General features: G+C 47.2%; 1 protein-coding gene across 5 annotated transcripts in view; it reads left to right on the forward strand.

Moving 5' to 3' along the window:
* Window positions 1–430: 430 nt before the first annotated feature.
* Window positions 431–23,794, forward strand: part of Mob2 (MOB kinase activator 2) — a 52,696-nt gene continuing 29,332 nt past the window's right edge. For 2 of the 5 annotated variants that reach the window (XM_027408902.2, XM_027408906.2), the window contains exons 1-2: window positions 441–527; window positions 21,385–21,513. In XM_027408902.2, coding sequence (XP_027264703.1) covers window positions 511–527; window positions 21,385–21,513 — 146 coding nt within the window. In that variant the 5' untranslated portion in view covers window positions 441–510. The other 3 variants (XM_027408905.2, XM_035442096.1, XM_027408904.2) reach the window with 3 other exon arrangements.

Below are 23,794 nucleotides of genomic sequence, written 5' to 3' on the forward strand. Positions count from 1 at the left end.
CTCTGGGGTTCCAGGCACTTCTGAGTCTGGGCACTACCAGATCTGGGATAGTGATGTCAGGGATACTCAGGTTCCGCGGATTCTGGCACTGTGGGGGAAAGGGTCACTCCTGGGGTCCAGGCACTCTGAAGTCCTGGTACTCCAGGATGTGCAACACCCGGGTCGGGTGTGCTCCAGGCATTTTGCGGGTTTGGGGCACTCCAGAATTCCGGGCAGTCTAGGTTTCCGGGGAGCTCTGAAGTTACACGCACTCTGGGGATCCCGCTGCTCCCCAGATTCCTGGCAGTCATCCGGTCCTGAGTGCTCCGGGGTCCCAAGTTTCACGGTGCTGCTGTGGGGTCCTGGAACTCCAGAACAGGTACTCCTGGGTGGGGCCGCAGGGGCCACTGGGACTACGCGTCCCAGCAAGCCGTGCGCGCGTCACTTCCGGCAGCGGGCGGGAGCCATCGAGTGTTTACTTCCGGCCTCCAGCGGGGCTGAGGCCGAGCGAGGCGCGGGCCCCGCGCAGCCATGGACTGGCTCATGGGGTGAGTGGCGGCTGCCGGCGCAGCGCGGCGCTGCGCGGGGCGGTGGCGAACGTAGCGAACGCGGGGCGGCTGGCGGCTGGCTTCAGGAGGGGCGGGGGCTCCGGAGTACGGCCAGTCGCTGCGGGGCGCCGGGAGGCCGGGCGGGTGGGAGGGCGGCCGGCGGGAGCGAGGCCCGGTCCCCAAGGCGCTGTCCCGAGAGGCCGCGGCCCCTCGCCGCGGGGTGACGGGCCTCGAGTTGGGCGCCGGGCACCGTCGGCCGTCGGTCTTCGCGGGGCCTGCGAAAGTTCTTCCGCCCAAATGACTTTCTTCCGATTTACTTTTGAGGAGAGTGAGAGGCGAGCGCTCCTGGCCGCGCGCGCTCTCCCAGCTTCTTGGTCCTCGACCCTGTGGCAGTGCCCGCGGCCCTACTGCGGGTTCAACGTAACCATGCTGGGCCACGGAGATGCCGCCTTTGGATTCGGCAGTGCGAGGGCTGCGCGGGACCCTGAAGTTAGAAACTGGGAGATTGCGGAGGGCAGCATAAGTGGTGGTACTTTCAGGATGACTGAGGCGACTGAGACGGGTTCTGACCTCCCAGTGCGTGCAACCTAGGGAGAGGGCGGACCAAGAGGACAAGCTTCCCTATGGATAATCAGGAGGCCAAGGGAGGCAGGGAGCCACATTGTGCCACTTAGGGTAATAGTGTGGGTGACACAGGGGACCAGTCGTAGGCCCATCTGGTTTCTCCAAGAGGCAGCACTGTCACTGGCTCCCCTCTTCTTGCTAGCTGTGTGCTCCTCTTTAGACATGTTTTGAGGCATTGCCTGTTAGATGGAAGCTGTGGAATGTGCAGTACAGGTATATGGAAGGACAAACTGAGATAAGGGCTAGCACATGTTTGGCATACAGTAAGCATTGGCAGGGGATATATCCTGGTCATTTTCAAAGTCTCTAAAGCTCAGGCATTTTAAGTGCAGGACAAACAGCTGTGTCCAACCTATTCCAAATCACTCTCCCTTTGTGCATTTGTGGAGAGGGCCAACACTGGAGATAATTTGGCCTACCTGCAAATATGGTTTCACTGCAAGAGAACTGGATCTGTCAGCTGGGTCACTGAGGAAGCTGCCCACTGCTGTATGTGTTGTTTTTACAGGCCAGTGCCCATGAGTGGCAGGTGCTTTTTTTCCTGCAGACTAACCAGAAGCCAGTCTTTAAACTGACAGAGGACTGTGTTTTGTGGACTGAATCATCATTGCAAATAGGCAAAGATTAACCATCATCAGCTTTTGGAGGCACTGGTTCTTGTGACTCCTTGGTAACAAGGAGCTCTGTGGGAAAGGACAGCTGAACCCTTATCTCTTACCCTAGGATGGGGTCAGTCCAGGCTCTAGAGTATAGCTGGGAGTTGCTTCTGCTTTTGGGGCCTTTAGGAAAAGAAGAAATCTCAGCCTCACTGTCAGGAATAGAGATGTGGTTGCAAAGGGCAGTGGAGATTTTTAAAGAGGGATCTGGCTGCAGGGTAATTATTTTGTGTTCATGTTCTTAAGTGTCACAGATTACATAATGGATATTGGCAGTCATAAGTTCTTTAACAATTTCTGTCTGAAATCTTTTTTTCCCAGTGATCAGGTACAGTTCCTCCTTAGTGTCTTTGGAAGATAAAGGCAAGAAGCCCCAGTATTCCTCATCCCTCTTCCATAGTATTGCTGTAAAAGTAGGAAGACATGGAAGTTTCAAAGTGAGCCTCAGAGATCCCCTCCCCACTACACACACACACACACACACACACACACACACACACACACACACACACACACAGGTCTCATCCACTTTGTCTTCTGATCCCCATGTGAGAGGTGGCAAGGTGGTCAGTAGGGAGTAAGGCCTTTTTTTTTTTCCTTCCGAATACCCATTGTTTGTTCAGGGCTGGAGCTTTATCTGCAGCTAACCCTTTAACTAACGTTTCATCTGGAAGAATTGGAGAAGCCTATCATCTTTGACTATGTCTTGGTCATTTTCTTAATTCAGACCATTCATTGTCTGTGAACAGTTTAGAATACAGTGCTTGTGTTTTAAGGATTGTTTGGTTGCTTGCTTTAAAGTAAAGGTTTTGTTGAATTGATTCATGTTGGGTGGATCAAGTATGAATGTGAGAGCAGTGTTCTCTTCCAGCAATTGTTAGAACTGGAGAGTTGTCTACAAAAATGCAAGTGGAAAACCACATCTTCCTCTTAGCTGGGTGAGGATCAAGCTGGAACTGCAAGCATCTCACAGCCTTATCTTTTGCATTCAGCTGCTCAGGAGGAAGGGAGGCCCTGCAGGGAAACATGCTTGGGATAGCCAGAGCAAGAGTTTGGCACGTTGGGACTTGGTTATGGACCTGCTGGGACTTTTCTGGAGAATGTTGTAGGTGTGGCTCTTAGCCGCCCCTTGTGCAGTAGGTTTCCTCTGCGTGGAGAAGCTTTGAGTTTCTTGTTAAGCAGTGTATATAGTTAGATTGCCTTCAGTCCTTACTAGAAAGAGTTACAGCTTTTGTATAGTACTCAGGGTTTGGAGGAGGGAACCTCAACATGCTATATGATACTTTAGGAAACTCTTGAATCTTGCCTGTCAGGGGAAGGCATTTAAGCAGAAGGTTGAAGTGCACTTTGGATTTTACATAGCAGAAAGTAGTCCAGAAGCTGCTGAGCTCCTAGGATTCAGAAGAACATACTTTCTCCTCTTCCCACTGATGATAGTGAATTGACCCTCCTGCCTAGCAACCCTTGCTGAACCTCTGCCCTTCCCAGTAGTCCCTCTCCAGCCTGCCACTGTGGCTCCTTTTCCAGGTGTTTCTTCCCAGCCATGCTCTACTGTTACTGTTCAGGCCTTGAGGCCTTTAGATCTCTCTAGTGCAGGCAGAAAGAAATGAAACCTGGTGTTGGCCATTCATACAATGTACATTCGAAGGTCTGCTCTTGCTCAGCTAATAAGTAAAAACTAAATGGCCTCAGGGCTTTCCAGCCTCTCTGGAGCAGCCTTCAGCTGCCTTCTACTCTGAGCGGTTGTGTGTAGGTGTCTGCAAGGTTGGCATGAGTGTAAAAGGCTTTATCTCCTGGGAGAGTGTTTTTGGCGACTGACATCTGACGGGGCTTGCCAGAGTCTGTAGGTTTTGTTTGAACAGCCTCATGTGGTATGGTTTACATACCATCAAGTTTGCTTAAGTATATGATTAGGTAATTTTTAGTAAAATGATAGACTTTTGTTACTAAGACCATGATTTAATTTAGTTTAAAATGTGTGTGTGTGTTGCTAGGGGTGGAACCCACAGCCTTAAGCATCTTGGGCAAACCCCCTGCCATGCCACCCTCAGCCCAATATGGAACATTGCCATTATTCTTTGAATAGCCATGTAGTTGCTGCAGGTCTCCACCTCCACAAGAAGCAGCATTAGTCTACTTTGTTCCAGTGTAGTGTGTAAATGCAGTCATGAGATCTGTTCTGTGATGGATTCAGTGATGGGTGTCAGCAACTGTGTTCATTTATGCTCTATCTGTGTTCACAATGCTCTATCAGGCATTGTGAGGAGACTTGCATGTTCTGTTTCTCCCTTTACCTGTGGGTAGAGGTGGTTGTGGAAAGTTTGCAGTCATGACTGATGATGCTGTAACCTAGTCTTTTAGGACAGTGAACTGTATTCCCTTCCCCAGCCAAGTATTCCGAGCCCACCTATGTTGAGGGTAAGGCTTCCAATGGCTCCAAGGTCAGTGTTTTGAATGCCAAGGCAGGCAGAGGACAGGACAAGTACAATGGAAGTATCAAGTATCTGAATGAGTGAGTGTGGGATGTGAAGTAGAGTATAGAGAGCTTTCTAAAGGATTGTGGCACAGCAAGTGGAGATGCCTACAAGAGGCTTAGAGGCATGATGGAGATGCCATCTCTTGCAGCCAGGCTCCCCAGTGGATGGCCCCACTGAAAGTTATGATTCTAGGAACACCCTCAGGAATAGCCTCTTTCCCTGAGGGACTTCCCAGGTAGTCATCTGGATTGGGTTTGCAAAGGTATTTGCTTGGGTCTCTTGTGTTCCCCCCCTCCAAAAGAAAAAAAGTGATCATGAGTGCTGTGTATTTCAGGACACTCTGATCACTTCATTTCTCTCTTGTTTGCATAAGTGTCCCCTAGGAGCTAATGGCACAAGCATCCTCCAGCTGGCCAGCAGTGAGCAGGGTGAGGCCGCTCTCTGTTGACTGGGGGCAGTTGGATGGCACGGTTGTGCTTCCCTATAAAGGCGTATCTGAGTCAGTGCTTACTCTCCTTAGTGGGTCCTCAATCCAGCTGTTGTTTGGTGCTGCCATACTGTGTACCTTCCCAGCAAGGCATCTTCCCAGGCTGCCTCCAGACCTTGCTATCATTGTTGCCTGTGAGATGACAGTTGAGAGTATACTTACTTGCAAGACTTCCTCTCGGGAGGATCTGTGGTCTGCCATGGTCATCTGGTATAGCTTGTATTGAAGGCCAACTCAGTGAGGAACGCCCATATCAGTGGTCCTGGTAGCCCAGCATTTCCTGTGTCTTCTTTGCAGTGGCCATGGAAACAGAAACACTCAAACCCCACTTCCTGTGTTTGTGTAGACATGCTGTACAGCCCTGAGGGAAGCATGTTGGCAGGATGGACAAACTCAGATCCTAGTGGGCACCATTTGCCCTCCACTGCTCTACTGGATAACCAAACGAGTGCTGGGATGAGGTCATTGGGCATTTCCTGCTGGGGAATCTGTGTACCCTGTCTGTTGTGGGCCAGTCTGGCAGAAGAAGGTGTAAGCTGCTCCTCCCAGTCTTGCCAGAAGTTCCTCCCATTCTGTGCCTACCTCCTGTTTGTTTTTCTTTCTGCACAGGATTTCTCAGCTGGGGCACACCCGCTGGTGTTCACTGTAGCTTCATGGGATGGTGCTGGGAACACGGAAGTAGAAACAATTGAAATAAAAACAGGAGGTTAAAGAGAGGAGGAAGAGGTTGTTCAATAGGGCATTCAGGCCACATGTGGCCTGTGGCTCCTCCACTTGGCATTGCCAGTGTCTGTGCCATGGACCATGACCACACCTACTGGTTTTCTTCTCTTTGAAGGTTCCCTTTGCTATAATGCATGACTATCTGGGTTGCAGTTTTCATCCAGTTGCTCCCACAATTCTTTTGTAGGCACATCCCTGGCAGGGTCATGGGCCATCAGTCGTTAACTCCATGTGCTTATGTTGTGTTCTACCTTGGACCCAGTGATTTTGGTTGAAGTATTTTGTTGTTTTGGTGTGTCAGGTTAGCATGAGTACTCACTTCTGTGTATGAGCTTGCTCCTTATAGGTCATGGATGGTGGGCAGGTAGAAAAAGGAGGGGAGGCCTGGCCTCTGGCTTTTGTCTGTGGGCTTCTCAGGCAGATACTTTCTCTCAATTGCCTTTTCAGTGGCACTCCTTTTCTTCCCTCCTTGAGTTAGCAGAGGGGACACAGTCTCATCAGCCCTCAACAGGTTTGGACTGCAGTGTCCCTACTGAAGGTTCCAATCTTCACCTTGTCGGGCTATGTCCCCAGTCTTTGAAAAGGCCTGACACTGCCAAGAGGCCCCAAGGAAGTGATGTCTGAGCCTGAGGCTGGCCTTGGGAGCAAGCCCAGGAATGTAAAATTAGTCTAGGCATGGTGTGACACACAGCTTAGCTTGTGAAGTCCTGGCTAGGTCCCCAGGCCTGTCTCAGGGTTTTCTGTAGGCCAGTGGGAACCACTGAACCACCTAGCATACTTGCCTTTCTGCTCTTCAGCCAGTTGTTTTGATGCCATATGTGACAAGGCAGTTTGTGTGAGCTGTGGTATTGTGAGATACAGAGTATGAGCCAGAGACTATAGTAGAATCAAGGAGCTGCCAAAGTTAAGTGCTTTAAGAATAGAGGAAAGTGGCCTGCTACTTAAGGGGGACAGGAAGGAAACTGGGGTATGGTGGATGTAGGGCAGGAGAGTAATTTTAATAGAGAGCCTGGGGTTTGAGAAGATGCCTGGACTCAAGGTGACTGGACTCAAGAAGGGCTGACAAGGTGGACATCTGCACAGAAGGGCTGCCCGTGCTGCCTTTCCTAGGTCACCGTAGACTTGTTCAGTAGACTACAATCAAGTAGTTTTTATCATTTATTACTTTTATTACTTTTTTATTTTAATGAGTGGATTGCCCCAAATTTAGCTAATGGGAGTACTTTTGAATTAGCTCTTTTATCCCTTGAATAGGAAAGGGGATTGGGAGAAGTGGCTGGAGGATGGGGGCTCTGAACGACACTCTTGGGCAACAGTTCTCAACTCAGTGGTCATGACCCCTTTGGAGGTAGAACAGCCCTTTCACAGGGATTGCATATCAGATATTTATATTACAATTCATAACAGTAGCAAAATTACAGTTGTGAAGTAGCAACAAAAGTAATTTTATGGTTGGGGGTTACCACAGCATGAGAGGAACTGTATTAAAGGATCACTGCATTAGGAAGGTTGAGAACCATTGCTCTAGTGGATAATGGGAAAGCTATTTTGTCTCATCATTTGGCAACTGTCTTTTGAATAATGTGGATTGAAACAAGTACATGTATCAGTGTCATCAGGAAACAAGTTAGCTTTTTATCCCCCCCCCCCTCCTTTTTTTAGTTTTGAGAGTCAAGGTCTTTCTTCAGTCAGCCTCAGTATATGAGTAGTGGAATTGTAAATGTCTGAGAGCATGCCTGACTTTATTACCAAGTTTTTTGATGAGGAAAAAAAAAAAACTATGAAATGTAGTAAACTAATAAAAACCCTATGTTTTATCAGAGACACTCTGAACTTACAGTTTTGTACAGGTATTTCTCAGTATCCTGAGGCTAGTGGTCCTTGGGCGACCCCAGTACCAAGCTACTCAAATGCTCAAGTCTCTTATGTAAGTAGTATATTTATATGGAACATGGCCACCCTCATATGTACTGTAGATCATCTCTAGATTTTCTTCTAGCATATGACAGGTCCAATTGCTGTGTAAATAGTTTCAAGTTTGTATTATTTAGGGAATAATGACAAAGTCTGTCACCTGCTCAGTGCAGTCACTATCGCTGGTTTTTGGTTGGTTGATTTGAAACAAGGTCTTATGTAGCCTGAGTTGGACTACAATGTGCTACCACCTCCATAGTGCTAAGATTATAGGCATGTACCACCACACATGGTTTATGCCCTGAGGGATGAACCCAGAGCTTCATGCATGCTAGGTAAGTGCTGTACCAACCAAGCCACATCCCCAACACCATATACATTTTTAAAAGATTTATTTTTATTATTATTTTTTTAAAGGATTTTATTTATTTATTATGTATACAATATTCTGCTTCCATGTATATCTGCACACCAGAAGAGGGCACCAGATCTCATAACGGATGGCTGTGAACCACCATGTGGTTGCTGGGAATTGAACTCAGGACCTCTGGAAGAGCAGTTGGTGCTCTTAACCTCTGAGCCATCTCTCCAGAAGAGGGCACCAGATCTCATAACGGATGGTTGTGAACCACCATGTGGTTGCTGGGAATTGAACTCAGGACCTCTGGAAGAGCAGTTGGTGCTCTTAACCTCTGAGCCATCTCTCCAGCCCCCTATTTTTATTATTTTTAAAGGTGTGTGTGTGTGTGTGTGTGTGTGTGTGTGTGTGTGTGTGTGTGTGTGTAGCTATGTGTACATGAGTGCAAGTGCCCACAAGGTTAGAGGAATTAAATCTCCCCAAAGCTAGAATTATAGAAGATTGTGAGGCATTGGATGTGGGTGCTGGGATCAAACTCAGCAAGAGCAGTTTGTGTTCTTGACCGCTGAGCCATTTTTCTAGTCCCTTCCAGATAGATTTTTTTTTTTAATGGTTGCTTTATTTTTAACCCTTATTTGGGTGAATCATGGGTCCTTCAGATCCCTGTATTGTTTCATGGCTATGATTTATACTTTGCTTATACACGAGGAGCATTATAGGCTGGCCTTGGCTTTCCCTGTGCTTTGCCAAAACCATCACCAAAGAAAGTCCTCTCCAGAGCCCTCCTTTCTTCTTTCCATGATGCTCTTGGCCACATTTCTTTGAATAGTGTCTGTTCTCAGCAGAGACCACAACTGTCTACTCATTGTACTCACTGTTTCTGTTATGACAGGGACAGTCAGCAAGGATAAGTGTATGTCTTATGGCAGCTCCTGGGACAAGTGCCTGGCTGACTCTGCATCTCTGACTGTGATTATGGCTCAGCAATTGCAGATGGGGCAAAAATTGGGGGACTGTTCATCTGCTGCTGCTGCTGCTGCTGCTGCTGCTTGTTGATCCTGAACCTTTGTGCTTCAGACAAGGTGTTTTCACCTCACCTGCCCTAGTTCTTCCAGGTCACCTGTGCTGCCTTCATTAGTGGCTGGCCTAGGAATCCCAAGAGGGCCTTGCTTTCTTGAGTGTCTTGGTGCTGACTGTCTACAGAGCATGTTTCCCCAATGTAGCCTTTCTTACATGAAATTTCCTCCTTGGCCTAGAACAGCATTCTCAAACTCTTTGCTCCTAGGACTCCTTTAGACTCTAAGTCTTCACTGGATTTGGGTTACTTGTAGCTTTCATCATTTACCATTTTTAGCCATTAAACAGAAATATCCTTAACCATTTAAAAAGAATAAAGACTAAACATAAATAATATGTTTAAATTGAAAAAGAACTGTTTTCTAAAGTGGAAAGCTGGCAAGAATAGCCTTGCTTTTTGCCACCCCTAGGGCTGGGTCCCAGGGTGCCTTTTGTGTTGGTTCTGCTGGGATTTGGCCTTTACTAAGCCTATGCAGAGCTGTTTTGAACACTAATGGGCTGAAGGTATAAGAGGCAAGTCATATTTATGGGACAAAGAGGGATTTTTGGTTAACTTCTGGGTCTAGACCCTTCTGGGTTCTGTAGTTCTAGAGCTGTCCTTCCTGGAGGAAGCTTCCCACCACAGGGAGAAATGCCTGGAAGGGGAGAACAGTGTTCCTGTCAGCTTCTATTGATCAGAGTTACATCTGCCCAGATATGGGTGGGGAGGACTGGAAGGAGAAGCTGGTCTTTGGGTGAAGTGAGGTTATTGTTGGTCTTGGTTCTTATCTCTAACGAGAGATAGGTCAAAAGGTACTAAGGATCACCAAGGTGACACCTCTTTCCTTGGCAGGTGGGTGGAGTTCTGTGGCAGGGTAGCTTCAAGTTGACCTCCAGGCAGAGTGAGATAGACTTCCTAGATACCCTGATACCTAATCCCATCGCTAAGTGACTAGTTTTTCTGGTCTGTGCCTGCAGTTGTAGTCTGTAGGGTCACTTCTGCTGTAAACAATGGGGAGCCTCTGAGGCCTAACACCTGAGCTTCTTACTGCTGGGGATAGAAGGGACAAACTCTCATACTAGTTTGTCCTCAGCAGTATGGCTGGGTTCTTTCCTTGGTCCACTCTCCCTACTGTATCTTTTTGCTGTGACATTGTGAACTGTCCTTGTATGCCACCACAGGATGTGATGGACCCTAGTATTCAAGGCCCAGTGTTCTCGTTAACTAGCAAGGGGAATCATAGAAGCAGTCATATTGACCAGAGAATAGGAGTCTGCTCCATCTCTAGCCTGTCTGTCCCCGGGCTTTGCCTTTTATCAAAATGATTGTTTCTTAGTGGAAGTCTTAACAATTTTTAAATTATTTTCTCTTTCTTTCTTTCTTTCTTTCTTTCTTTCTTTCTTCCTTCCTTCCTTCCTTCCTTCCTTCCTTCCTTCCTTATTTTCTTTCTTTCTTTCTTTCTTTCTTTCTTTCTTTCTTTCTTTCTTTCTTTCTTTCTTTTTGGTTTTTCGAGATAGGGTTTCTCTGTGGCTTTGGAGGCTCTTCTTTTGTAGACCAGGATGGTCTTGAACTCACAGAAATCCAGCTGCTTCTGTCTCCTGAGTGCTAGGATTAAAGGCGTGCGCTACCATTGCCTGGCTTAAATTATTTCTTAATTTATGTGTATGGGTATTTTCCCTGGCTGTATGTCTGTGTACCATATGCATGCCTGGTGCTATGGAGGCCAGAAGAGGGCATCAGAGCTCCTGGAACTGGAGTTATAGACAGTTGTGAGCCACCAGGGTGCTAAGAATCAAGCCTAGGTCCTCTGGAAAAGTAGCCAGTCTCTTTGTCACTGAGCCATCTCTTCAGTTTCTAGTGGACTGCTTTAAAAAAGGTCATCCTTGATATGTATAGCAGTCTCTTGCCAATGCCCCCCTACCTCTGGGACTTGGCAGCCTCTGCATGCTGATCTGCTGTGGTCTTTTGGTGGGAAGACTTCCTATATGGAATCTACCCTTCATTCTGTTCTCCTGCTAGGATCATTGCCTCCTGGTGTCTTCCTTTGGGATCTTCTACTACTTCCCTCAACTTGGCCTCTCAGCCTGATGCAGATAGACTCCTTTTATTTTGGCTTGCTTGGTCCACTCAGCATGGCTTCATCCAGGTATCTGGCTGGCCTCTCTAAGGCCCTAGTCTCCTTTCTTGTCCCTGTCTGGGCAGGATGTGGCTACTTGCCTTTCTTGCCCCTTATATTCTCCCTGTTTCTTTCTCTCTCTTCTTTCCCTTCAGGTTCCTCATTGCTCAAGGCAATGAGGCCATGAGCAGCTGCTGTGCCCATTGCTCTCCTAGTCACTCTCTTCTAAAAGGAGATACCTCATATTATGATGGGAACACATGCCAGATGGAGGTGCCACTGGAACCACAGAGGCCTGCTTAGGATTGAGCCCACTTCAGAGACTCCTTCCCTTGTGCATTTTTCATGAGCCTGCCTTGGGGAAATAGTTGCCCTTCACTGTGAGCTTGTTTCCCAGTATCTGGAGAGAGTGAAGAAGGATAGTTACCATCTTGTTTCACCCTGCCTTTATCCCTTGACCACTGCTGTGAGGGCAATGAAGTCATGGGCCTGACTGAAGCTCTAAACCTTGCCCCTTATTCTTACTCTAGAACAGTGGTTCTCACAGGGGTCATCTAAGACCACCAGAAAACATAGATATTTACATTGTGACTCATCACAGCAGAATTATAGCTATGAAGAAGCAGCATTAGGAAGATTGAGAACCACTGCTCTAGAATGAGAAGTGATCACAGCCCTACTGCTGTAGCACAAAGCAAGGGTACTGCCAACCAGTGCCTGTCTGTGGATGAGATGGACATGTAGTCTGAAGCCACCATCCAGCCTGAGTGCTGTACAGGTGGTATGAGGTCTATTTCTGGTCTGATTTAGTATTTCCTCTGCCTGGGGCTTGGCCTGGCAGATTTGTGACTTGAAGCAGAGATCCTCTGACTTTCATATGGCTCCTCTCAAGTATCATCTCCCCAGGGCTTTAACAAGACCAGGGATTGCCCCTACAGATAGGTGCTGGGATTGCCCATTTAAGAAGAGTTCCTGAGCCCCTGTCTTTGGTCTGGATACTTAGTGCCTCCTATATAGCCTGGATTCACCTGCTGTCTGTGCTGCCTGGCACCTAGTAATTGGCAGAGTGTTGCTGCTGAAGGAGGGAAGAACTTGTATGCCTCCACTTAGTGACTGTATCTAGCCAGGTTTCTTTGGGAGCTTCTCACCCTGGCTATCAAAGCACATGACAGGCTTTGCTGGCTTGCTGCACTCTACAATAGCAGACCTCATAGGAGCTTACCAATGACTAGATCTGTGTATGAGGATTCAGTGGCCTCACAGGGAGGGTAGGGTGGGGTTCATAAGAGACTGTATCATTGAGGGGGACCTGTTATAACAGGGTAGAGGACACCATAGATGGCAGGCAGCCAGTCACTCCCTGTGCTCTGGTGTCACCTGAGTGGGTGGGCTGAGATGGGAGGGGTCAAACCATAGTCTTGGCTCTTATTTCTAACATGTGGTCTCTCTCTGACCTGCATTTCTCTTGTAAAATGAGAGTGAATCATTATCCTTGCCTTACTGAGGATAGAGACAAGTCAGTCCTTTCAGTGGCACCCCACACAGTTTCTAGCACCTGGGAAGCCAGCAGGGGAAGTTAGGTTGCCATTTTGCCATGTTGCATTATTTCTGTTTAAGACAAAGAACAAAGGGTATGGGAAGGGCACTGGGTCCTGCTTATGTGTTGACACAGAGGGAGAAGAATCTGAGCCAGGAGCCTGGGGGCATTGCCAGTCCTGGGTTCGAATCGGGTCAGATCTGGCCATTTGGAAGGGTGGGATTGAGGCACACATTTCCTTGGAAATGTGAGTTTCTCTGTCCTGATGAACTGTTCTCTGGTGGTCTGTGATGCTGTCATGGGGTTTTGGCAGGGCTGAGCCTGGTGGGTGTTCACTATGGGGGCAGTATTGGTTTCTTTGTCCAACGCTGAAGAGTGAGGACTGGCTGGTGGTCATGTCACTCCTAGGAACTGGTTACAGTCATATTTAGAACCCTCAGTTGGATTCACAGTCCTGTCTGCCCAGAGTTTGTGGAATTCTGATGGGTGTGCTTTGAAACCTTGTATGGGTGTCATGGGAGAGGGAGCAGGATCTCTACTCTTGTGAAACTTGGTATTATGTGTCTGTTTTAGTATGATGAAGCACATCAAAAAACCAGAGAGCAAAAGCCAATGATCCCACCACCTAGGTAGTTCAAGCTGCTACACTCTGTCCTGTTTCCTATGCTGGGCATTTAGCATGTTTCCAGACCAGGTAGTGCCTTTTGAGGTCCACACTGCTGTACCTGATGCTTCCATGGGTTCTTGAGTAGCTGCTGGCATACCCCACAGCAATTCTTCCATGCCTCTCCCACCTTCCCTGCTAGCAATAGGCAAAACAGTGTCATTCCATAGCACTAGGACCATATGGTTTTCTTTTGTGATCGTCTGCTTTGCCTACTTTACCTTGATTGGTTCTGTCTTTATTTAATGGGCATTGAGTTCTCTGTATGGACAAGGTCCTGAGTATGAGGAGTTAGCCACGAGTAGATTCCTAGAGACAAGGCAGGAACCATGGGGTAGAATAGGTACAAAACATCTCTGCCACTCAGAGCTGCAGTAAAGCTGAGGATCTAGACCAGAAGGCAGAGGTGCTTGGGGCCAGGCAGTGATAGCTATAGGGATAAGGGATAACAGGGATAGGCCATGGCACACCTGGCATCTGCTGGGTTGAGTGGTTCAGCTGTGTGCACCGGTGCACAGTGTTCCAGGCAGACTGTGGTTCAGCCCTTGCCTGGGACATGTATTGGAGTGATGCACAAGCAGAGCAGCAGCAGAGTAGGGTAGGGCAGCTACTGGTGCATCCCACCTGTATCCGCCTCTTTTTACACAAGTAATACACATTGAGGAGTGGCTGGCCCAGTCTAGGAACACAAAGATTCTGCCTTGTCTGTCCCATGCAGAGGCTGCAATTGCTTGTGACTCAGAGACTGATGTTGGGCTGTTGGGATGGGTCTGGGTCTCTTTTACCCTACTGCTATGTAGGTCCTTATCTGCTAAATTGTGGTTATCTCTGCTGTCATTCAGTAGGATCCTGGTTGTAGAGGCAGGTGTGACAATGAAGGCCTCAGTAACTGTTGTTTCCACAGTGGCTGAGAAAGAAGGGCAGCATTGGGGCTGCACACCTTGTCAGCTCTGGAAGTGATGGTGGAAGTGTTGTGCCCACAGATACAGTGATGTGGGGTGTTGTGTCACTGCAGTGTTGCTGTTGCCCTGCTCTGCCTCAGAAAGATGAATGTCTCTTGGACCTTTCTGTACACCTTAGCTTGGTGATTCCTAAGTCAGCGTGCCTTGCCCACAGACCAACTGCTGCATTTTAGCTAGTAGTCCAAAGGTGAGATTAGGTGGCACCTACAACTGTCCTAGGTCTCTACTGGCTCTGTATCATCTAAGTTATTAGCCAAGCAGGGGAAGGTAGAAACCCCCTGGTCCTACACTTGTGAAGCTGCTGTCTCTTCCAAATGTGGCTGACAAGGACATTAATATGGTTATGGTCTTGTCTTACCTTGTCCTTAATTTTTTTTTCTTATTAATGAATTAACTTACTTATTTTATGTGTTTGGGTATGTTACCTGCATGTTTGTCTGTGTACCATGTGTATGCCTGGTACTTGGGGAGGCCAGAAGAGGACATCAGATCCTCAGGAAATAGTTACAGGTGATTGTGAGCTGTCATTTAAACAGTTCTGGGCCAAATCCTTTAAGACTGGAACTCTAGATGTGGGAAGGTCCCTGGGTTTATATAGCGCCCTGCCTGCCCTGTGCGGGGTCCAAGCCGCAGACCAAGTCTAGAAAACTATAAGGCCCTCTGTTTCCTGAGATGACCCTCTCCATGACTCCAGGCTATCAGACACCTGGAGTAGAGAGGACCTATGTCCTGGTCTTTGATTCAGGAAGCCACAAGAGGAAACTAAACACACCTCCTTCCTACTCAAAAGACTTTTGGTAAATCCCTTTGCCTTCTCCACCCCCATCCTGTATGCTTCAAGTATACTACAGCCTAGCTGTCAGGACACCTGGTCTGTGCTCATGTGTATTCTTAGCCTTTTTGCCTTATGAGTAAAGACCTTGTGTGGGCTTTTCTGGCTCCCATTTGCTTTACCTCTAGTTCTTCTGTGCCAGGAATCACAGGACCAAGACAAGAGGGGGCACCTGAGTTGAAGTTTGGCCCGACTTTGTCCTTACTCTCTTCTGCATCCTGCACCTTGAGTTGCCCTGATGTTGGGCTGTTGAAAGATGTTGGAGAGCCAAGCACTCCAACTGCTTAGTGATTAAGGGTGGACATCACTGCCGAGGAGAGGCCTTGTCTGGCAGCTCAGCAGATCTTCTTCAAAGTTGGTAATGAATTGACAACTTGTTGGCCACACTTTTTCATGCACTCAGGAGCATGGACCCAAATGGGCCAGACCTCAGCAAGCCTCAGGGACCCTAGATCATACAGAGTTGGTTCCAACCAAAATAGCATTAACCTAAAACTTGACAGAGGAAACTATTTACATAAGAAATCAAGTTCACTTCCTAGTAACTCAAGTGGCAAAGGATCAGTGATGGGAAGTCGGAAATGTCTTTAGCCAGAAGATAACATGCACAGTACATGCCCAGACTTGCAGAGTGCAGATAGACCAGAAGGTGGCTTGGAGGCATCCATGTGCAAGAGGAAAGTTGGGGTTCTGACTCAGCAGCAGCAGCAGCCTGAGAAGGTGAGGATGCCCTCTCCTATTACAGCCCTTCATGTCTGGTGGCACTGCTGGTAGTTCAAGAGAGTCCTCCCATCTTTCCATGCTTCTGCCTACTCCATCTTTATACTGCTTTTCAATCCTTTTGACTTAATTCTCTCTTTAAAAAACTAATTAATTCAATGTGTGTGGTGTTTTATTAGCCTATATGTCTGTGTACCACATGCATGCTTGGTGCCCAGGGAGACCAGAAAGAGGACATTACTTCCTCTGAGACTGGAGTTAAAGATGGTTATGAGCCACCATGTGGGTGCTGGGAATTGAGACAGACCTCTGGAGGAGCAGCTGGTGCTTTTAACCACTGAACCTTCTCTTCAGCTGCTGAGTTGATTCTCTTATTAAATTACCCTTCTTAGACTCTGTTACTTTTGAAGTTGTCTACCTTGTCTTTTTGTAGCCATTTGGCCATGCACCCTGAACCTATAAAAGCCATTTTAGTAAATAGCATGTCTATCTTCCTGTAGCTTCTGGGATAGGAGAGCACACTCAGGCATTATTGTCTCCTGACATTTTAAAAACCTGTGGATGAGCTGGGTATAGTGGCACACATCTTTAATTATAGCACTTGGAAGGCAGAGGCAGAGAGATCTTTGTGAGTTTGAGGCCAACCTGGTCTACATAGTAAGTTTGGTGACAGCCAGAGCTACATAGAGAGATTCAGATTATATTTAGGAAAAAAATGTATGTATATGCATGTAATAATGAAGAAAGAGGCCATTACTTGAAAGAGAGCAAGGATTATATGGGCGAGCTTGAAGGGAGAAGGGGGAAGGGGAAATTATTTAATTATATTATAATCTTAAAAACAAAAGAAAATTATTAATGAATTAACAATAATAAAACAACTATTTGCAGTCCCCATGTTAATATTGTTTAGTTTCTCTGGCATTATGCACAATCTCTGTTTCTGGACTTTCTGTTATGTCTCCAGAGTCTGTCTGCTTTCAGCAGGCCTTCCATGCCTTTCTGATGACCTTCTGCTGGTAGGCCTCCCTCAGTCCTTCAGTCTTGAAAGCTGCAGTGCATGCGTGATACTCTTTCAGCTTGTTCTAGGTGTCAGTCTGTTGTCCTCTGGCTTTAGTGTTAATGTTGAGGAGTTAGCAATCAAGGAAACTGGTGTGCGTGCATATGTACATACATACATGTGTGTACACATAAACACCCCTTTCTTCCATATGCTTGAGAATGACTTGCTTATTTGTCCAACATGGAATTGATTGTGTTCTGGTGTGTAAATGTTTGAGGGCCCTGACACTGAGGAACATAACCTAGGGATCAGATTCTGTTTCCTTGCTCACCACCCCCCCCCACCCCCATGGCTTTGAATTTGATCTGAAGTCACTTTTTTATGAACAGTAGAGGAAAATGAAGGCTCACAATTGAGGGTAGGTATGGTGTTAGGGTAGGGTGATAACCTCAGTGTGTCTGTACTTGCAGTTGAAGAACGAGAGGAGGGAGGAGAGGTAGTGCAGGGACCCTTGGGGATGGAAGGAGTCAGAGGGACCTCTGCTCTCAGTTGTATGGACCACTGCCTCAGGGCACACCCATTGTAGTAGCTAAGGGCAAAGCACAGCTGCTCCCTGAAAGCTGCACTATTGTTGAGGTATGTTCATACACGAATATCTGAGACTTTGGAGACCAATCCCTTCTCTGGTGACAGGAAAAGAGAAGGAACAGAAGGGAGAAAAAAGACAGGATGTGCAAGTGCTTGGACACTGACCCTAGGCCACCTTTGCCGCTCCTGTGAATCATGGCTCTCCTGCATCGTTGATGGTTAACTGTGAGGCCGATGGTTCTGAAATCCATTTCTAGACACTGTCCTAGTTGAGATTCCTCTTCCACCACAATTTTATCCTGATGTTCTGGTTTGTTCTGTCTGTTTGTCTGTCATCTATCTGAGACAGGATTTCCCTATGTAGCTCTGGCTGTCCTGGAACTCTGTGTATGCTGGCTTTAAATTGACAGAGATTTCCCTGCCTCTGCCTGTGATTAAAGGTATGTGTGCCATTGTGGGCCTGGTCTGAAGTTTGATTTCAGTGAGACCTTTCTTGTTTGTTTTTCTTTGGAACAACATCTAATATGTTGTTCTAACAACATCTAATGTAGCCCAAACTGGCCTCAAACTTGGTATGCATTTGAGGCTGGCCTTGAGCCTCTGATTCTCCTATCTCCACCTCTTGAGTGCTATGACTATAGGCATAAGCCACCACATATGGCCTAGTATAACTTTTTGTTTGTTTTTTTGACACAAGGTAGTCTTCTGGTCCTACCTTTACTTCCTTAGTGCTGAGATTATATGTATAAGCCACCTCATTTGGCCTAATATAGCATACATTTATTTGTTATTTTGAGATAGAATTACCTAATTGTGCTTCTCCTTCCTCCTTGCTGGTATTACAGGAGTGTGCATCATGCCCAATTATGTAACTTATAAAATATGCTGTGGCATACTTGTACTCCTGGAGCCCATACTAACCTTGTTGGTGTCTCTCAGCCTGGCAACAGCCCAGAATAACTTTCCAGTTTCCAGAATACTCACTTGTGTTTGGTAGCAGCTTACCCTCTGACCTGTGTCCTGTGTCATGTGCCATGGGCTAATGCCATAATCTGTATTTAATATTATTCTGTTGGTATGGCCAGAGACTGTCCAGAAATGATGTAGCTCTACCATTCCTTTGCTTGCTTCTATCCACTGTGTGCTCTGATTCTCTCCTCAGCACTGGAGCCTGTACTTGTAATATCTCTTCCTGTGGGTTTCACATGTCAGCTTCCCCCTGGAAACTGGATGAAACTTAATTCTTGGGTTCTTTGTACCATGGTCTTATGGCACTGGCCTGGGGAAGACACTGCATCAATGATCCCTCTTTTACCATTGCCCATCTTCTGGCTGGCACTCTAGAGAGGCAAAAGGGCCCTTCCATGCATGTAGCTTGTTCGGAGTTCTGGCCATCTGTCTTAGAGGGATCCTCAGGTATTCAGGAGATCCATGCCAGCCTCTGGTAACTAGACTCTGAACATGTAATTCATGGCTACCTTCTTCATAAATCCTTGTGAATGAGTTAGAGGCTTTCTTGAATGGTTTGGATACACACCAACCCACTGCGGAGGTTGAATATAAATGGGCTCCAGAGCATCAAAACTACCAAGTTATAAGAGATTCTGCCACCTGTGGTGAGTATGGTATACAAAGACTTTGTCCCATCTGTAGTCCATAGATAGCTTAGGGCTCTCTGGTCCTTCCTTGCTAGCACTATCCACTACTGTAGCTCATTGCTCACTACCTGGTGTGCATACTCTTAGCCTTGGAGCAGAGCAGACAGACAGGTCACTACTTTGGCCACCTCCTCTTCCATCATTCTGAAGATCTCTGTCCATATGACAAGCTATGGCACGTTTTTGCAGTAGCTGGGGCTGAAAGACAGTTCCACTGGGAATATAGCTAATTTACTTCCCAGGTCAGAGCTAAACTCAGGTTCTCATTCACTTTGTGTCTGGTCTGTTCTGTGTTCAGAGAGCAAGCAGGTACATCTTTTACCTTCTCCACCTTTGCCTTTCTGCCTAGATCCTGTGGCTTGGCCATAGGTTTTGTGGTCTGATCTGTGTACTTATGGGTCAGCTCAGGAGGAACGTGAGGCTGATCCTGATTCTACTCTAGTTCTTTCTCCTTCCCTGGGTAGGGGTTACACACCTGAACTGTCCTGTCATACCTCCTAGCTCTAGACACTGACTCCTGCCTTCACTCACCCTCTGCCCTGAGCCATTAGGACTCCATCTCGGGGCCGGTATGTTCACAGACCCGAACCTGTTACAAAGCTAAAGGGAGCTTGTTCCATGAGTACTAGGCAAATGTGGACCTGTTAAAGTGTATTAGATCCCCTGCAGGAAGCTCCTCCCCCTGGATGGCATTAGAAGATCCAGGGAATTATTTAGGAACTCTTCAGAAATAAGAGCCTGTCCGTCTTAGGCCAGTTGCCTGCACAGGATGGAGAGCCTCCAGGAGTCCAAGTCATATTTTACCCCAGGCCCTTGCACACGTACCATGGGACTGCTTCTGTTTGCCACCTTTTTCTAGTGGGAGCTCTAGTGACTTCAACTGTGTGTGTTTGGGTGTGGGAACACATTAATGCAAGAAAGTGCTGCTTGCAGGTTTGTCATCTTCTGCATTCACCCATGGTAAGTGTTCCCACAGCTGTTGTTCAGGAAGTGTGGTGCATGTGGCTGGCTACATTAAGTTGTATCCTGAGGTTGGTGGGGGTGGGGAGCTCAGAAGGGTCTTTTCTCTTGTGGAAGCTGCTTGTGAGGAAGGAAGTGGCTGTGGCCTCATTACAAGGCTAGTTCTAAGGGCAAATCAGTCAGAGCCTTCAAGTCTGTAATGAGCTATTGTTCTGAAACAAGAGTCACTACATGGGTGTTCTGGGTTCAGGAGAGCTGTATGCCAAGGTGTATGATACAGTGGAAGGATGAGCCTGAGAAGAGTTCTGGGCCTGGGCTCCTTTTCTTCTCTTCTCCCTTAATGCAGTGCTGCCCTTTCTAATCATGTCCAGACCGTAGCTGTATGGGATTTTAATGGAGCCCAAAAAGAAGGGCACAGCCCTTGATGTGGAATATGTTGCCCAGGCCACAGAATCAGAGGATGGCGTTGATGGCATCAGCTTGTGGCCCTGTTCCTACTCTCCTGCCTGTAGCTCTTCCTTCCTGTCCAAGCATTTGATGAGCTTTATTTCTGAATGTGGTGCTGGGAAGCAAACTCAGGGCCTTATAAGGTGGGCACATACTTTACCACTGAACTATACAGTGTCCCAAACATCGAAGTCTTAATATTCTCTTGTAAGTATTTCAGTGTACACCTCTGAAAGATGAAGAGTGGTTTTGTTTTTTGTTTTAAAGTAGTGTCTCAATTTGTCACCCAGCTTGGCTTTTAAATCCTGCCTCTGCCTACTAAGTGCTGGAATTGTGGATGTGTGCCACCACTCTAGTTACAAGAAGTCTTCTCTCAATGCTCACATCTCCTAAGAGCCCCACATATCTGTCCCTTTTCCTTCCCGCTTCCAGCTTTTCACACCTTTTTCTTTCCCTTTACTCACCCCTCCCTCCCAGGTTCATTCTTTTTGCCTCCCTTCTATCTGAGACTCTGTTGGTATTGCCAGGTACCTTCTTTGCACTTTTCTTTTGAGGAAACTGGTTTTGCTGTATGACTGCCACCTGTACTGTGTCTTTTTTATTTATTTATTTATTTATTTATTTATTTATTTATTTATTATGTTTACAGTCTTCTGCATGCCAGCAGAGGACACCAGATTTCATTCAAGGTGGTTGTGAGCCTCCATGTGGTTGCTGGGAATTGAACTCAGGACCTCTGGAAGAACAGTCAGTGCTCTTAACTGCTGAACCATCTCTCCAGCTCCGTATTGTTTCTTTTATAATATCTCTTTGCTTGGGCTAACTGTCCATAGGCATCTTGACAAAGGCCCAGACTACTTCACCAGTGTAGGTGCTTCCTCAGTTATGGTGATGCTGTCAGCCACTGGTCATTGGCAGGATCCATGAAAGTCTTTGGATGCTCCTGGATGCCACAGGATATTTCCCTTGTCTGCTTTTCTCACTAGGTAGATATCTATGAAGAAGTGTTTCTTGTGACTGCCTGCCCCCTTCCAAGAATGTCATGGTACATGTTGTCTTTTCTCTGTTTTCCAGCTCTCAGAATGAAGGTGCTGACCTAGTTGCCTTTCAGAAGTGCCAGTTTAAGATTCATATATCTGGCCGGGCATTGGTGGCGCACACCTTTAATCCCAGCATTCGGGAGGCAGAGGCAGGCGGATCTCTGTGAGTTTGAGACCAGCCTGGTCTATATATCTGTAAGCATTCTTGGGTTGAAGGTCTGTCACCTGTTGTGGCTCTCACTATACTTATGAACACCTTGTTCCGTCTTGAGCCAGGCTTGTCTCCTGCTCAGCTCCATTGCCTACTGGAGCCCTCATGTATGTGTCCCTTGGCTTTGCCCAGGCTCCCTGCTGCTGTCTGCAGTCTACAAAGTGGTCCCAGCAGCCTTGCTTCAGTGCTGCAGGGTACAGGTAATGCATGTAGACAGATAGACATCATTTAGATAGACATCATCAAGGCTTATTAACTCTCCCTGAAAATGGAAGCCTGAAATAGGGAAACTTGGGAGGTACAGGGAAGAAAAAAAAGCTAGACACAGTTTTCCAAGACAATTGAAGGCCACAAGCAAAGGGTTTCAGACACCTTGGCAGGCACTAAAAGAACAGCTTTCATGGGTTCAGCATGACCAGATATATTATGTTTTCTCAAGACCACTCTGATGCTTCAGGGAAAGTTCTACCTCATACGTGTGGCTTGTTGGGGCTGTGATCACATTCCACATATCAACTGTGGAGGCAGCCTTTCATTGTTCACTGTGGCATGATACCTAGGCAGGGAGATGTCAGTTGGGCAGTGAGCATAGGATAGGTCTAATCAGGCTCTAAGGCAAGAGTAAGATGAGCAGGGGTGAGGTAGAGAAGGAGCACAGAGAAGTGGGACACAAGAAGGCCTGCATGGTCAGGAGAAGGGTGCAGGGACAGAAGATGAGAGCTGGCAGGTGATCATAGTGTTTCATAGGTTGTGTCTCTGCAAGCAGAAGAACTGGCTACTGGTACAGAGGTGGCTTGTTGGGTTAGGCTTGCCTTGGAGATAGGACAGGGATGGCCCTGTCAGTGTAGCTAGTGCTCGGTATCATCTGGCAGCTGGAAGATTTCTCTTCATGTGATTCCAGGGGTAGCTGCCCAGACAAGTCCTCTCTGCTAGGGTTCTGTTGGATTTGAAACACTACCTCAATCTGTCCAGAAACCTTCAAGTACTGATGGCCTTTCCATTTCCAGGTCCAGGTCCCACCAAGGGTGTCCAGGGCTGTTGCCAGATTTCTAGAAGTTGATGTACTCTGCTCACTTGAACACACCTAAGCCATTGTTCTCATTTCACAAGTAGGAAGGTGAATTACAGTGATGAGCCCAGGAAGTCTGGTTTTTCAGAGCCCCCCTGGCCTGTGTTGAGGGCTTCTGAGGAACATTCACGCAGTGTCTAAGAAATGGCTAACCCAACCTTATTTTTTCCTCAGGACCCTGCAACCACTGTATAGTAGTGCCTATATAATCTATGATCTCCAGTACTCTGAAGTCCTCAAAGGATTGTAGGTCTGGAACCTGCTGGCCCAGACTAGTGTGGCCCGTGTAGAATCTACCAAAGCTGATTAAGAAGGACTATTTATATAAGTGTCAGCATGTCCCATCCCTATGTGTGTTTCCCATCCCCACACCAGGATGTAGTTGCACTTAGGCTAGGCTGGGCCTTGTTTCCACTAGAGGGCACTCTTGACCACCTAGGGCCCCACAGTGATCTTGTTCACAGTACAAAGAAAGAACAGTTACTCTATGGCTTAACTACTGAAATGTGACTTTTCTGTATGGTTGGTGGCCTCTCCTGAGTTGCTTGTGGGGTTAATGAGAGAAGGCTAGAGGAAGTTCAGCATAGTGAGAACATAGCCAATACCGAATGTGGAGCTGGCATTGGGGTTAGAGCCTAGCAGCCTACACCCTTAGGTGTGTCTATACACATGTGCACATGTGACCCAGGAGCCAGGCCCCGAGACCTGTGCCTTGTTCCAGCAGTGGTGGAAAAGTCTGAGTGCTCACCTCTGCCAGCTTAGGGTGACACTAGTACTTTGATCTTTGACAATTCAGTGGGTGAAAAAGATTGTTTTGTTTTCTTAGTTTTTTTCTTCTTTTTTTTTTTCCTTTGGGCGCTGGGGTATGGGGTGGAACCCACAGTCTTGTGCAAGCTAGGAAAGTACCCTACTACTGAGCCCAAGAACATAGTTCTGAAACTTTAAGCCAGGACTCTTGATGTGGTCCATGAATTTGGACAAGGTGGGGTCCCTGATCTCCAGGGTCATAATAGTGGCACTTATGGGCTAGGCCTGAAGCAAAGCCTCTGCCTTAGGTCTGTTTGCTGACTGGGAAGTGGGGCAGGTGTGGAGCCAATCCATCTGTCATGGGAGTCTGCATAATGGTCTTTCTCTGGATGCCCTAAGAGTCTACCTGAGCGGGGA

The sequence above is a fragment of the Cricetulus griseus genome, chromosome 3 (assembly GCF_003668045.3).
Source record: "Cricetulus griseus strain 17A/GY chromosome 3, alternate assembly CriGri-PICRH-1.0, whole genome shotgun sequence".
Taxonomy (NCBI): domain Eukaryota; kingdom Metazoa; phylum Chordata; class Mammalia; order Rodentia; family Cricetidae; genus Cricetulus; species Cricetulus griseus.